We start from the raw sequence: 17,301 nt of genomic DNA on the forward strand, positions 1-17,301 counted from the left end.
TCACATGACTGACAAAACTTTTGACTATTGGAAGAAGCTGAATGGAAGCTGAAGTACACTTTTAGAGTAGTATTTAGTGTCAACAGCAGAACGAATTCAATTGAGTAACTTCCTCAAAAAGTTAATTCATTGCACTTTAAGAGCACAAGCCAGAGTTTGACATGTGCCGTCGTTTAATATGCTGGGGATTTCACACCAAGAGAGTCAGGTAACAAAAAAAATAAAATAAAATTGGTCATCCTTCACATTAACATGAAGAACTCACCGCCAAACAACACCAAATAAATAAATAAATAAAAATTAGAAGCTCCACAGCTTTACAGTCAAACTGATCAAAATCATGTTAACATGATGTCTGATGGGATGTGTGAAGGTGGAGAATGTAAGCAAAGGGAGATAACTGCTCAGTACTACTGCCAATGCCAGGAATATCATGAGGAATAATAAGATCTAGGATTATTATCATCGTTCAATAAAGCAAGTGCACTCAAAACATTTTAAAATAATTTAATCTTAATTTAGTTTGTCATTGCTTAGTAATAATAGTACAGGCAATGTAAAATGTAAATCAAGGTTATCATAAACAGGAATTCATCACTTTGCCTTCAAATTTATGGAGGCATCATGTTTTGTTGTATATTACTGGAGTGGTACATATTTTAATGCTCATTTACCTAAAACAATTCTAGCACAACTCATGTAGAAAACTATCATTTTACTATATTGAAAGATGTAGCAGAAGATGGTTCATCTGAATCATCTGAACTGTATCTTCTCCATAGGAAGTTTTCATTTTCTTTCCAAAGAGAATTTTCACACACCTCTCTCTTTCCTGTCAGTGGTGGATGAGGTGTTCTTTCACATAGGTCCTCTATAACTGTCATGTCTGTGAGCTTTCTAAGGCTCTCTTCATTTTGCTCATTCAGCATGTCCCAGAAATCTTTTGGTCTCTCCTTTGATTTTTCTAGTTGCTCCAAAGGGATTCTCCGTGGTGACTCTGTAGGTTTTTCCCCACCATTTCTGAAGAGAACATTGAGAACAGAGGTATCTCCCAGTAAGTCCACAAAAGACTTCTTGTCAGTCTCAGCTCTTTTCTCCCCGTTTTCTGACAGAGACGGTGATCTTTTTCTTGGCAGTTCTGCTACTTCTGGGTCCTGCTGTCCTTCAGAGCTTTTTACAGACAGGACCTCAATTATTTCTGATTTACTGTTTAATAAACCAGATGCCATAAAATCCTTGAAAGCCTGATTGTTACTCCTCTCAGTATGCTGAGTTGCAACAGTAGGTGACTGTTTATATTTTGCATTAAGACACACAGTATCTTGCAAGCATGAGTTATTGCGAAGTTGCTCTATTTCATGGCTTTGCTGGTTCTGCAGTTTTGTAGTTCCACTTGGAAGAAATTCTTTATCTGATGAAGGTCTAGACTTGCACCTTCCAGAATTAACAACACATTTTCTTTTCCTTGATTTTCTTGCAGCCACATCTCCTTCTTCATGTGCTGGTACATCCACTGGAAACAAGGACTCAATTTCTGGATGCTTTGAAACATAAAATTCCCTCAGCAACTTCTGCCGTGATTCTGATGTAGCTTTTGCAATATGTTCCGCAAGTTCTTGCATTGATCCCATTTTAAAGTGGGATACGATTTCCTCAAATTGTCTCCTGTAATGAATAAAAACGGAAAAAAGCTTTATTCTGAAACCATAAAGTAGGAGCAAAAGAAGCTTTTAAACAATTAATTACACTGTTCTATTTCACATGCCCCAAGAAATAATCATTGAAAGGTAACTTCCTTATTTAGGAGACATATTTGTTTTTATTAGTGAAGAAATACAACTACAGCAGACCATGCTGAGGAATCCTGTCATCTTAATTCATCATACAGAGGACTTTAAAGTACTACAGTGTTTAACTGCAACCAGGTACCAACATCTGACTCAACATTTAAGCCAGAATGTGTTTAGGCTTCTTGCTAGATTTGACTTAGCATCTTCTAATAGAGTTAAGTCTATTCACTGACTTTGAAAACTGTATCTCAATAAACTACCGATAATAATGATTACAGTTTTGAATATTTTTAACCGGAAGAGTTCTTCTCTGCCTACCTCTTACATGTTTACAATTTTCAGTACCTGAATAAGTCTGACACTTTATCTGTAATGGTTTCGGTAGCTATAATCAGTTTGCTAACAGGAAGAAAGTTGAACAACATTATCTGGATATTGACTATCATAAAGTAATTTTCTTGTCTAAAAGACAATTGAAAAATATGTATAAGATCTCAATTCTACAGGTTAGCTTGCAGAACAGCAGTTTTTTCCTTTCTTTTTCCACATATTGCCTGGTTATTGTTCTTGACTTTCTATCTATGCACCAACAGAAATTAAACATTATAAATAGCAACTGCCTGGGGAAAAAGGAAAAGTGAGGAGATAGAAATACTCTTACTTTTCCAAGGGATATTATTAAATCTTATTAACTTAATAAACGAGTATCAAAACCATTAAGCTCCACATTAAAAAAACATAGAAAATGTTTAATTTTTTTTAGTCTTTCAATGAAAGTGATGAAATCTAGACAGAACCAGTAAGCTGTCAGAGCCTGCTACTAAAAAAATGTGTTGTTTCTATACAGTTTAAGCATTAGTTTGTTGTATTGCATGGTGCATACACCATGAATACTGTGGTGATGACATCCGCACGGTGATGTAATGTGTGACAGATCAAACGAACAAATTAAACTGATTTGTGGGTTAAATTCATTTTGTTAGTAAATTATGCTACTTTCTGTAAAGTTAGAGAGGAAGTTTCCCATTTGTTCTGTTATTGTCACAAAAAAACCAAAAACATCAGAATTCCCTGGGGAGATCTGAAACAAATAGAACATAAGTTTTTCAAGCTTAGAATTTTACTTTCTTCTCACCAAAAAAGACTCACCTGCGGATTTCTTTGGGCGTCTTTCCAATCAAGAAGGTGACTGAACCCACCCTATGTACTTTAGTGATTCTCTGGATCACTGGATGCAAAACAAACAAGTTACAGCAGTTACTGTTCACCATAATTCCATGCTCTCTCTTCACAATTTTCTTCTCCGCTATCGCTTCTTCTGTCTTTTCGTTAGTTTTCTAAAACAAGAAATACAAATTGTCAAAACAGCTGTGTCTGATAGGATGATGCTGTGTCTTCACATGGACTTTACAGTTTGTGCTCTAAGACTGGGATTCAGAGATTCACTGAAAGCTCCCTATTATGTCACATGCTTCCTTTGGACAGTGAAGTGAAGTCTTAGTTCCCCAAGAGCAAAGTGGGATATTTTTCCAAATATGATATGAAACATCATTACCTTCTTTAAAGCATTAACAAGTGTCATAAAAATACTTACTCTCAGAACCTCGAAATACTACTGCAGAATAGAAAGGAAGTAGGTGTCTGTAAGTTGCATTCCAAGTAGATATATAGTATTTCCATTTTATATATTTTTATTTAGTAAAACTGGTCGATTATTTTGATTCACCACTTTGTGCTTACTAGTGTGTGTTTCAAAATTTATGTACAGTACATAATAACTAATTTTAGCAATGTAACACTCAAAGAAAAAGTGTAACCCAGAACAATACCAAATGAATATCACTAACAATACATGGTGCACTATTATGTGTAATCATATAAATAAATCACTATGGATAAATAACTACAGTTATCAAAGATAAGAACATTTTTGTTAATATCAAAACCTCTAACAAAAATAATCAAAGTTGTAAAGATACCTTGGAAAGCAGTACTACACTTGCTTGAAGATGAAGAAGAATCAACTACACACTGACTATAATACAGATAAGATTAAAACATTTTGTAGCAGTTGTGATGATTCCTAAATGGCAAAAGTCAGTTCTAATTGTAATGGTCATCAAGAGAATTCAAGAAGTCTGTTACATATTGATGCATCATACACTGACAGTCAATTCAGAAACTCCTAAATCCTTGTAATTATTTTTTTCTCCAGTAAATCAAGAAAAAAAATAGAACTGCTTAGTGATATCCTCTGTCCCCCTACAGACACTGTCCAAAAGATGAAAAAACAGTGTTCACAACTTGACATCTGCAGTTCAAAATTTGTGTTGTTTGTTTATTTTTTATTCTTTTTTTTTCTTTTTTTTTTTTTTTTTTCCCATATACAATGTTTCTTTGCAATGTGCTCCTATTTGATCTGCATCTACTTCCTTTAATTCCATGGGCTGTTCAAAACATTCTTCTGCTTTAGGGTCTCATAGCTGTTCACAATCCATTACTTTGGCAAATAACCTCAAACTAGCAGAGAAAAACGTCAAAACTAAGGGACCTACAGGCATAAATTTTCTCTGTTTAAACTACATGAGCAACTCCAAACATCACAATTTAATTGCATTATTCAATTAAACAAAACTGAAACCAAGTTTATAATTAAGACCAAAAAAACTCTTGATCTCACAGTGATGACAATAAAAACAAAATTAATGCTGAAATAGCAGGTATCATCTACAGAATACATTCTAGAGTTACCTCACTAATTCTGCATGCTATATTAACTATAGATAAAAGATATATATATATATATAATATATTTATATATTATACATAATATTATATATATATAAGATATATAATATATATATACATAATATAATATATATATATAAGCTTGATGCTCAGCTAAACATGAGTCGAAGGTGTGCCCAGGTGGCCAAGAAGGCCAACAGCATCCTGGCTTGCATCAGAAACAGTGTTGCCAGCAGGAGCAGAGAGGTGATCATTCCCCTGTACTCAGCACTGGTGAGGCTGCACCTCGAGTACTGTGTCCAGTTTTGGGCCCCTCACTGCAAGAAAGACATTGAGGCCTTGGAACGTGTTCAGAGGAGGGCTACAAAGCTGGTGAGGGGTTTGGAGCACAGGCCTTATGAGGAGAGGCTGAAGGAGCTGGGAATGTTCAGCCCGGAGAAGAGGAGGCTCAGGGGAGACATCATTGCTCTCTATAACTTCCTGAAGGGAGGATGAAGTGAGCTGGGGGTTGGCCTCTTCTCTCGTGTCATTAGTGCTAGGACCAGAGGGAATGGTTTCAAGCTACAGCAGGGGAGATTCAGGCTGGACATTAGGAAGTATTACTTCTCAGAAAGGGTGGTCAGGCACTGGAATGGACTGCCCAGGGAGGTGGTGGAGTCACCGACCCTGGGGGTGTTCAAGGAAAAAGTGGATGTTGTGTTGAGGGACATGGTTTAGTGGGAGCTATTGGTAATAGGTGAACAGTTAGACTGGATGATCTTTTAGGTCTTTTCCAACCTTGGTGATTCTGTGATTTTATGATTCTACTTAAACAGCACACAGACTGAAATACAAATGATTCTGTTGTGCTTGAAAATGTGTTTAAGGTTTTAATTTATTATTTAAATAATTTAAATACAGCCCCAAACTACTGATTTTTTAGTTTTAATTTTAGTTTTTGAACAGGTCACTGAGATGTCTCAATGGCATCTTAAAGCTCCAATCTGAAGTTTGTTATTCTGAATTATATATGGCTAATGTTCTAAGTACAGTTTAGATGAAAATGTTTCATTTCTTTTTCCTTGCACTGTTGTTTAAAAAAATGAAAACTTCAGTCAAAACTTCCAGCACACCAATATTTTGCTTTCTTTTGAATATGACATCATGTGTTACTCATTTACTCTGCACTGATTCTTTCCACTCAGAAACTGCTTTTTTTCCTGTTTCCCTTTCAATGTCTGCCTTCTAACTCACCAACTGAAACCTATTTTATGATGAAAACCACCTTAAAGTAGCATTTTCCTGTTCCTCCATTTCTTTCTCTACCATAAAACCATTGTGCATTCCATTATATCAAAGATCTTAGATCAAATTTTGTCAACACAGTATTCAGATTCACAAGTGCTGGTCTTGGGCACCTGCACTGTGACATATGTCATACACCTTAAGCAATTTTTCCAAGACTGAAATTAACAGAAGTGGACTCAGCTAGGAACCCTGGACAGTTGTTATTACACTACTAACACATTTAACAACGTATTCATACTTCTGAATAGGAGGTCCTTTATTAATTAAAAAGGCCAGAAGAACAGAATAAAAGAACCAGAAAACCTTTGCCACAAGAAGCATTCTGCACATTAGAAGTGTAGCTTACCATTGCTCAACTTATAGTACTGTACATTCATTAATTTACTAGAAGTGTTGCTGAACTTCTCAGAAGACCATGCTACTGATCAGAAGACTTCATTTTCAACTCATTACGGGAAACCATGAAAGACGGTGATAACTGGTCTATAAGCATGTGTCAGAAATGGAAAGAAATACTTATTTAACAGAAAGTGTACAGTAGATAAGAACTTCTTTTCCCTCTGTAAATCAATACAAGTAACTACAGAAAATGTTAATGTTAAATGTAATACAAAGAAAGGAAAATTAGTAAAAAAAGCTTGAATTGTAGAAATAACAAGAGAAATTTTTGCTCCTGGAACAGAGGTTCCACCAGTACCTAAACAAGAAATAACACATTCTTCTCTCACTTCGAAATTCCTAAACGTACTTACATTTTAAATACATTATTACAGAAAGCTATTCCAAATAACAACTAAAATTACAGCACAGACATTCAATATAATTTTTGCCAAACTTTACGTCATCAAACAATATGCTGTATATTAGGAAGGTGTTTTTCATGTATTACATTGCACATCTTCTGATTAGCCTTCTGTAATGTATGTGATATAAACCTAAAGAAATAAAAATATCATACAACATGTGTTAAAGGTATTATAAAAAAAAAGATTGATAGCAGTTATGAAAGCAGTTTATCTTTATTGAATACTGAACAAAGACTATGTATTAGTAGTGCACACTCTGAAATTTCCACTACTCAGACATTTTCTTTAAACTTGACCACATAAGTATTGGTATTCAGATAAATTATGTCCATTTATATTGAAACACCTGCAACCTTTACATATTACTGCACTCTTCACATTTTCTCCTTTCTCAATTATTGGAAGGTGAAAACAAATTCTTTCCACATCAAAAGACAGGACCTACTAATGAACTGTAATACTAATGAATTAGAGGTGGTAGAAGTACCGCTTGCAACACCGGAGGCCCGGGTTTGAATCCCCCCTGTGGCGCAAGTGGTAGAAGTGCCGCTCTGCTACACAAAAGGCTCGAATCCCGGGAGTTGGACTCAATGATCTCTAAGGTCCCTTCCAACTTGCACGATACTATGATACTATGATGATACTATGATCTAGGGAGGAAGAACTGCATGTATCAGTACAGGCTGGGGGATGCAGGGAGGAGCTCTGCTGAGAGGGACCTGGGCGTCCTGGTGGACGACAGGTTGGCCATGAGCCAGCAGTGTGCCCTTGTAGCCAAAAAGGCCAATGGCATACTGGGGTGCATTAAAAAGAGCGTGTCCAGCAGGTCGAGGGAGGTGATCCTCCCCCTTTACTCTGCCCTGCTAAGGCCTCATCTGGAATACTGTGTCCAGTTCTGGGCTCCCCAGTACAAAAAGGACAGGGACCTCTTAGAAAGAGTCAAAAGGAGGGCCACAAAGATGGTGAAGGGGAAATGGACATAAGCTGGAACATAGGAAGTTCTGCATGAATGTATGCAGGAAGTTCTTTACAGTGAGGGTGACGGAGCACTGGAACAGGCTGCCCGGGGGGGTTGTGGAGTCTCCTTCTCTGGAGATATTCATGACCCGCCTGGACGCCTACCTGTGCAACCTGGCGTAGGGAACCTGCTTTGGCAGGGGTGTTGAACTCGATGATCTCTAGAGGTCCCTTACAACCCCTACAATCCTGTGATTATGTGAATTGTTGTATTACTATGATACTTTCACCGCTTTCTAGGAAACTTAGCAAGTCCTACTCCTTGAGATCATCTCCACATGCAGTTCATGAGAAAGAGACAAGTTACATACATAAATTATGTATATAAAACACAAAGGGCCACAGAAGTAAGTTATCTTGCAGAAGTAATGGTTTTTGGATTAAAAAAAATTACATGAAAAAATGTTATACCAAAATAAATATCCCACAAAATGGGAAAAAAAAAAAAAACAGAGTTAAAAGAAGTACAGTAAAATGAAATTACAGAACACTATTGTAAACTAGGGAAAATAAAGTGTAAAAGCACAGACACGTCTTTCAATCTTACAACTATTTCCTTACCTTAACCCCTCTTTGTTTACTGCACTTGCTCTAAAGATGCTTCCACATCAACAGGAAAGAAAACTGTACATTATATAACTGTGCAGAAAATACATAGTTATGAAAGCACTCAGTAAACCTAGGGACTTTTACCACTCATGAAAGAATATGCCAGAGAAAGCTTTCATATCTATTTTTCATGTACCATGTAACTTCTGAGTTTTCATTTTTAATCACAATATATCTATGCTTTCTATCGTTTCTACTACAGAATGTATTTTTCTTCATTCCTTCTTCATTTGTCAGGAATGTCTCTTGTTCTTTAGATGGTAAGGTTTTGGTTGTCAATAATGAGTTTCCATTTCTTTGAGTTAAACTGCAAACAAACTGTAATCAAGAGATCAGCATATATGGAAGCATCTACATCTTTAGAGTTCTATACTAGTACACAATTAAGATTCATTCTTCTGTAGTAGAATGGAGACACACAGTTGAAAATCAACCAAAAATTTAAGCAGTCACTCCAACTAAGAGACTCCATCTTGAATCTGCAACAGCTCTTGTTTATTCTGTGTAGCCCCCGCTGCAGTTAAGAGTTTTAACAATAACAAACATACATCCAAACTGAGTCTATCTTTGATGGAACAAAACCTCTTCATATGTTCTTCATATTTAAGACATAAAGAGGCATCTTTACATTCTACAGCAATGAATACAAATATAAGAGTATTCACACATAACTGGTCACATTAAGCCTGAGACTTTCCCCTTCCTTTCTCAGTCTCAGTATAGCAATAGAGAAGGATAATCTTTTTAAGTTCAGCAAGACAAAAATGTGCTACAAAGCAAAAGAGCAGAGTCCGAGAATGAGCTGAGTAGAGAAAATGAGGAACAAACATTCAGGGATGACACTTTTTTCTTGTCTTATGCCTGTGGCACCAGGCTGTGAAGATACTGAAGTTCCTGCAGAAACCTGAATCTGAAAACATACAAACATAACTACTCCTCAACCAAAGTTGTCTTGCTTCAGCAAGGCTTTGAACACAGTCCTCCATAACAACATTCTCTCCAAATTGGGAAGTTGTGGATTTGACAGATGAACTGTTTGATGGATGAGGAGTTGGGTTGTAAGATGACACCCAGAGAGTGGTGGTCAGTGGCTCAATGTCTGTAGATCAGTGATGAATGGTGCCCCACAGGGTCAGCACTAGGACCAATACTCTTTAATATCTTCATCAGTTACATTGACAGGGGGACAAGCGCACCCTCAGCAAGTCTATTGATGACAACAAGCTCTGGGGTATGGTCAACACACCAGAGGGACAGGATGCTATCCAGAGAGACCTCAAAAGGCTTGAATAGTGGGCCTAGGTGAATCTCAGTAGGTTCAACAAATCCAAATGCAAGATCTTGCTCCTGGGTCTAGGCAACCCTCACTACCAATACAAGCTAGGGGATGAAAGGATTTAGTGCAGCCCTGCTGAAAAGGCCTGGGGGTGCTGGTGGATGGGACATGAGTCAACAATGTGCCCTCACAGCCCAGAAAGCCAATCATATCACTGGATGCATCAAAAGAAACATGGTCCAGGAGGTTACTCTGCTTTTCTACTCTGTACTGGTGAGGTCTCAGGAGTACTGCATTCAGATCTGGAGTCCTCAGTAGACCCATGGACCTGCTGGAGCACATCCAGAGGAAGGCCACAAAAATTATCTAAGGATGAATGAATCTAAGGAGGAATGACTGCCTTATTAGGAAAGGCAGAGAAAGCTGGAGAAACCCAGTCTGGAGAGGAGAAGGTTCTAGATAATGGCCTTCCAGTATCTAAAGGGAGGCTACAAAAAAGAAAGGGACAGAACCTTTAGCAGGGTCTGTTGTGACAGGATAAAGGGAAATAGTTTCAAACTAAAAGAAGGGAGATCTAGATTTGATATAAGAAAAAAAAAGTGTTTTTTGTTTTTCTTTTTAATGATAAGTGCAGTGAGGCTCTGGAACAGGTTGCCCAGTGAGGTGTCCCTTGGAGACATTCAAGACCAAGCTGAACCAGACTCTGAGAAACCTGATCTAGCTGTGCATGTCCCTCTTCACTGCAATGGAGTTGAACCAGACAACCTCTAAAGGCCCCTTCTAAATTAAAACAATTCTATGATATCTCAATATCTTCCTCTTTTTCACTGTGTAACTCAAGTATAATTTTATGGTAGTATCTAGGCAGTTTCCAGTGGCAGTTTCCATCTGACATCCCCATACACAACTGAGGCAGCACTGGCTTTTCTCCGCACATGAAGTCACCACTGCCAGATGTCCAGGATAGCATCCACTGCACATTTTCAGTGTTTGCTTTCATTTCTAAAACAAACAAGGCCTTCTCAAAACTTTAGTTGTGTTGCAGTTACCTGATTTACAAAAAAGTCTGAAAACACTAAATTCAGTATAATTGTCCTTGAATGTAACTCAGCATGCAACAGCTAATAAACCTATATGCTATAGTCTACTCTGTATTTTTCCACTATCCTCAAAGCCTGGGAAAACAAAAGACTTTTCATATATATTCTGTTCTGGTGTGTATCACTTGGACAACTATCATTATTCTGACAAAGTAATTCTCACCACATTTCAGTGACATTGTCTACACTAATTATAACTCAGCTAATCTTTCCCTTATAGATTTCTGTGATTTTTCATGGGAGTGTTCATAATCCACTATTATTAGAACCTTCCTATAAGCTGTTCTTGAATATATGCTTTTTTTAGACATCACTTTTATTTTGTTAACATTTTCTTTACTTGTTAGGTCATTTCATACACAAATACTCTGAAATGCTTGTTATTTGACTGTTCAACGTTGGCCTCTTATTTTCTCTTCTACACATAGACATGTAGTAACAAGAATTTATTCCTAAACTATCCTTACCTATCAAGGAAAACAAAGTAAATAATAGTGTCTTCAAAAATGGTGTGTAGCTTTTCTAAAAATGAGGTCCTCAGTCAGAATCAATGAAAAGCTAATCTACCTTGAAATTTTAAAATATTGTAGGACAATTAAACTCTACAAACTAAACAAAACTACTCAGGATGCTGGCAGTGAATTCCATGACAGATATCTAATACTAGATAATAACAAAGCAGAATAATCACTGAAATAACATTCAAAAAGTTAAGATTTATCCCACGTTCGAATTACTTATCCAAAATATGCTGCCAGCACACAAAGAAGGGCATACTCTTTTATATTTACCAGAGTACGGAAAGATGAGTGTTTAGCTATACCTGCTGATATCAGAGTAATTTGTAGTAAGTTTCCCTTGCTTGTCATGGTCACCTTTTTTACTCATCTAAATGTAGAGTAAGGATTCAGTGCTATATTTTGCTTGCTAGTGGAAATTAGATTGTTCTCTCTCTGTTCTGCTCTGTTCCAAATCATACTGTTTCTTCTCCAATCACTTAACGGCAAAAACTTCTCACCGTAGCAGTTTCATTTAATTTACTGACTTATAAACAAAGCAAGCAACTATAAATCTTACCGCCTTATTTTGCATAGAACACCTTACTGCAAATTAACTTACTTGTTACTGTTGAGATGAAAAGGGATAGTCAGCCTGTCTCAGAATTCAAAACTAAATCAACCATTTATTCCAGCAGAAGTCTGTGGACTTGTAGCTACTTTCCTTTGTACTCCCACTCCTTCATTAAAAAGCAACAAATCAAGAAGTCAGGCAAACACACCATGCAGAAAATGCAATGACATGCTTCACAGAATATGAGATATGAATTCATCCTATTTAAAAATACCAACTGAAAACCATACAGAAACAGTTAATTCCATTGTAAACTGAAACAGTAATGTCAATAAGGCAGCATTACAGGTCAGACATTTGGGAAAGATTATTTTAAAGCCAAATAGACTACCCTATCCCAGAAAAGCAAGGATAAGGGAATGTTATCTCCCAAAAGCCTACTCACTGTAAATAATCATCTAAACATGTTGAATCTGAAAGCTACAGAACCAAACTGGAATAAGAGTTACTATAACTGCTACAAAGTCTTTATCTAAATAAACTACAAAATGTCAGTGTAACACAGATATGATTAAGAGGGCTTCTTAATAACGCAACTTTTGCATTTACAGCATTCTCAACAGCACTGCACATTGGAAATAGAAAGAGCATGTTTTTTCTTAGACTGACAGCATGCTTAGTTCTCTCATTTACACTACATTGCAATAACATAAAGGAGGGTTTACCATTAATCCAGGTTTTACTACAAAGCATCTCTGTCAAACACCCGCAAGACTGCCAAACGTCTGTCATCCAACTCAGAGGATTAAGTTTTTTTATAGTGAGATTCTTGTACCAATTTACAAAGATACTACAAAGATACAGATATAGTTTCTTAGAGCTAGTCACAGTCTATATTTTGGCCTGAATTCATGTCACAGAGGTTGAATATGACAGCTGGCAGGAAGCAGAGGGGAGAATACTTGCTCTCCCTTTCCAGTCACCACATTACTGTTGCCACAGTGATTAATCCTCAATTGAATGGCTGTCTTTGTACATTTCTTTTCAGTAAAAACTAAGTGAACTTAAATTGATAATATGCATTTGACTAAAATAAAAGACTCCACACATTCAACAGGTACAGTAAAAGTTCTATGTGACTAACAGTTTTTCACATACTAGAAACTGCAAGTTAGCTCTAATGCAGGATATAATCAATTTTTCAACCTATTCAGTATACCAAGTTCATATTTTTGACTTCTTAATATAATGACCAAGCCTTCTGTAAGTCTTCCCCATAGTCCAACCCTCTCTGTGTCTGCCAGATTCCTACTGAAGAAATAATTCTTAAGTTCTGTTTTACAGGAAGTAAAGGAAGTCTACTTCAGACTTCTGCACCTCTGTAAAATATTTCACATAGGTTGTTTTTGCCACTTAACAGGAAAAATATATGGTAAATTAAGGAAGGCAATCATTTAATTCTGAATAGACAAGAAACATTATAAGAAAACATTTAATCTTGGTCCTCAGAAGCTTCTACTTCTTAATGTATGTAAGAAAAAGCTTCTAAAAAACAGTGCAAGTTACCTAAAAGGCTAAGCAACAAGTTCCTATGCTACACGTAGCTTTGTTGCCTGGAACCCACTAGGAAAAAAACACTCTAGAAATACCTAAGAGATGATTAAGAACTTTGAGAAGATGATAAAACCTTCATTTTCTTCCACAAAATTAATAATGTCAAAAGAATCATTAAGAATGCACAATGTGAATGACTTTTCAGGCCTTTTCGTTGTTATTATTTTTTTGAAGACTAAAATAACATTACATTGACTCTAAAAATTATATTGTAGCTTTAAAAGAACATGAAGTCTGGTCAATAGGCTTCATTCATATTCTTTATTTTACAAGTTTTTGTTTCCAATATCTTTCTTCAGTACCTTGTAATTATATATAAGATAGATGAATACCAAGTATTTTCTCAATAGATGAAACAACACAGAAACTCTCCCACTCATTTCATAAGAGAGTTTCCAACCAAGTCTATTTGCACAGACTTATAAGTAGATTTGAATTGAAACTAAAATGCAGAACAAAAATGCCTGAATGTCATTCAATCAGCCTAAAAGCTACACAGAAAATACCGGAAAACCAGGTTACTTGCACTAGTATATCTAATATAACTTTCATCCTTTACACTTCTACAGAAGATCACTTATTACAAATAATCTTCTGTGAAATAGCAGATTAAATATCTTCTGTGCTGAACCGAATAAGGAAGGAACAAAGATCATCTTTCAGTAATATTCACTGGAATATCTGTCACACTAAATTACAAGCATTTTCTGCTTTCAGGTGCGTAGAACATTGAAGCCTGATGTGGATACTCTGTGCCCGATGGTACCAGACAGGCAACTCTCATTTCTGTCTTCCGTTTAGGACTACGAACTGCAACCCAAGAGGGAAGTGTCTCTCATCTGTCAGACTTAGGTTCTGAGATGTACAATGTATTTTCAGAATTACAGAGGATAGATTTAGTGGAAATTACTTTAAATGCACTTATACTCTAATACGATTATGCTCCTCCAGAATTTTTTCAGCTATCAGCCATTTATCTTTGCAGAACAAAAATCCCTGGTTTTGTCTTTAATATGGAGGCTCTTTAGTGCCTCTGTTAAACAGACATCTGTTCACTGATGCTCCCGCACCTTCCACATGAACAGTGCTATGAGTTTAGGGGCGATTATCATACAACAACAAGTTGTACTCTTCTGTCCCTCTTTCCCAAAATCTACTTAGTCATTGGCTGGTAAACACTTGTGTTGTGCATCACATAATTATAATTATCATTAGTAGTTACCATTACTATTATTTTTTCTTCTTTCTCCGTCTTAGTAAATAGTTCTGTTTCAACTTATGAGTTCAATTTTTTTTTTTTTTTTATTTTTTTTTTTCCAAATGGCTTTGTGGTGCTTAGCTGCCTGTCAGTTTAAACCACAACACAAACTTCAAGCTGTATCTCAGCAGAGCTCTGCAACATGAAGCAGAAAAGAAATAGGAAAGTAAGAAATATTAGCAGTAACAGCTTCTTGTAAAAAAGAACCAAGACTTCACTTCCCTACACCTTTAGAGCTACAAACCAAAAGCAGGTTAACACATTATGCTTCATCATTTCAGAGAAAAGGCTGCTGAGATATATGAACCCTGCCACAAGCAATATTAAGGACAGACTGACAACCCATTACTGGACAGAAAACATGTTCAGTCAAAACCTCAACTTTAGAACTTGAGCCCACTGTTCAGCTCTAACACAAATCTTCTGAAGTCAAGGAAAGAAACTATCATTTAGGCAGATATTTTCTTAAATTTCAAATCTTAAAATTCTTATGATCATTTTAAATCCAAGCTTATTTATTCATTAGCTACTCACGTTCTTAAGTAGGATTATCTACATATCTGCAAAGCCTTAATTTGACAGATAAAAACTCCCTGTTTCCTTCCCTTCTACCTTGGCTTCTGGGGAACTTCTTCTCATGTAACTGCTCTCACTTTGAAGGAAGAGTCCTTTCATTTACTACAATTTGTAGGAAACTTAAGTTCCTATTTTAGTTTTCATGCTTCAGTGATAATATGAATCTACTTTATCTACTGCAGGTAGAAAACAAAATTGCTTTTTTAAATTTGGTTTCCAGTATCTTAATTTTTCTGTTATTATTCACCTAACTTCCACAGTATTTCCAAACATATAACACATCTACATCAATGGAATACTTCACTGGCTTTTAGTGTTGTTGCATCTCTTTCCCTGAGATCATTACATGAAAAAATGTAATTAAAGGCAGAAACATCTCATTACGAACAGACTGTAGTACAAAGCAGGAAGATAAAGCTGGCATGAACAACCTGCACAGCACAAAGGATATTTTACTGTTGTCCAAAATAGGCTTATATATGAAATAAAAATATCCTCTTGCAAACACTCCTACTTACAAAACAGACGATTTTATGTATGCTCAAAATCAAATAAATATTATTGAAGCATCACTCACATACTATCAAATAGAGCTTCAATACACTGAAAAAATTATTTAAGAATGTGCTAATTCAGATGGCTACATAACCATTTTAGACACACTGACAGAATAATGATGCTACAAAGCAAAATCAGCAAGAAATTTCAGCTGACTAATTCTTTTAAGAACTATCAGGTAACAGTTAAGATTCCAGGGTTTTATACTATAATTACTTCCCTAAGATAGTGACATAATATTAAAAAGTGTAATTGCTTAAAATTCCATGAAATAACATTTTAATCTGTAAGGTTTAATTAAAAAAAATAAAAAAAATCCTACTTGAAATCAGCACTCTCTTAAGGATATAACTATTAGTTACTCAGACATGTTTCTTATTGGTTTAAGGTAGAACAAGCGGAAAACTATCAGTAAAAATTGATGGCTGAAAGAGCAGCAATGATATGTCTTTCAGAGGAGTGTTTTTTGAAATTAAAATAATGAAGAAAGGAAAATATTAGCAGTAGCATTCTAGGTAGGTAGTTCTTCAAAGACTTCTATGAGTCTGTAATGGCTTTTTTTCAAAACAAAGAAATTCCAAAATCCACATTTAAGAAAAGCTGGCAACTTAGGGAATATTCCTAGATTAATGCCTTTATGTCAAAGTAAGAAAAGGAAATGAAATCAAGAGGCAAACTTTTCCATAATTACTGAAGTTTTTTTTTGTTTGTCTGTTTGTTTTTCCTGCCTAGTTTGTTCTCCAACAGAACTACTATTACCGTTGCTTCCAAAATGCCTTAAACTGACCAAAAAGTCAATCAAAATAAGTTAATTTGCAATACCTGTAAGTCATACAGACTAAGTTATCTAAGTTATACAAACAACACAGATGAATTCCCACAAAACAGTTTTGGAGATATACACATCAACAGACCCCTTCACAAAGTAGTCCCTTAAAAGTATTAATCCACTTATATTGAATTTTATTTATGTTGCTAGCCGCTGCCATTAAGTAAGCATCTTTCTACAGTATTCCTGAGTATTTTTGACCTGCTTTTCTGTTAAGAAGGACATTCTAATGCAAATGTGCTAGAACTGAAGAGGCTTCACTTTTGTTGGCTGGTCTGGTCTGATCTTCCCAGTGTAAAAATCTCTGCTAATGGCTCAACTACTTAGAATACATCAGTAACATTCAAAGAAATGTTCACTGCAGATGTTCAGTACTCCAAATGACTAAGTCTATAATTTCTATAGTGACTGTCAGAATGTTCATAAAGACTGAACTGCATATCCATTACTTGTCCTATGTCTGTGGTTTAACTTGTAAATTCGTGTAGAAAACTGCAAATATTTATCAGAAAGCAAACAACATCAAAGATAATTACAGTAAATTAAAACCGCAATATGATAAGAACTAAACCATACTAACTATACCTGAATTTATTCCAGATCTTATGTATTCCACATGTAATTAAACAAGATGCATGACCATGAAAACTACAGAATTTATATTTTGTTACAAGAGAGTACTCCCACCGACCTCTAGTTTTATGTTTCAGACAGTAAGGACAGACTATAATGACCAATAATTTAACACATTATAGCAACCAT

The 17,301-nt window shown here is 35.8% G+C and overlaps 1 protein-coding gene across 4 annotated transcripts in view; it reads right to left on the reverse strand.

Moving 5' to 3' along the window:
• Positions 1–492: 492 nt before the first annotated feature.
• ERCC6L2 (ERCC excision repair 6 like 2) overlaps positions 493–17,301 on the reverse strand; it is a 49,073-nt gene continuing 32,264 nt past the window's right edge. For 2 of the 4 annotated variants that reach the window (XM_072359341.1, XM_072359342.1), the window contains 2 exons: positions 2,940–3,127; positions 493–1,665 (listed from right to left, as the gene is read on the reverse strand). In XM_072359341.1, coding sequence (XP_072215442.1) covers positions 711–1,665; positions 2,940–3,127 — 1,143 coding nt within the window. In that variant the 3' untranslated portion in view covers positions 493–710. Of the gene's footprint in view, positions 1,666–2,939; positions 3,128–6,671; positions 6,761–11,752; positions 11,871–17,301 lie in introns of those variants that run through there. The other 2 variants (XM_072359343.1, XM_072359345.1) reach the window with 2 other exon arrangements.

This window comes from Excalfactoria chinensis, chromosome Z (assembly GCF_039878825.1).
Source record: "Excalfactoria chinensis isolate bCotChi1 chromosome Z, bCotChi1.hap2, whole genome shotgun sequence".
Classification (NCBI taxonomy): Eukaryota; Metazoa; Chordata; class Aves; order Galliformes; family Phasianidae; genus Excalfactoria; species Excalfactoria chinensis.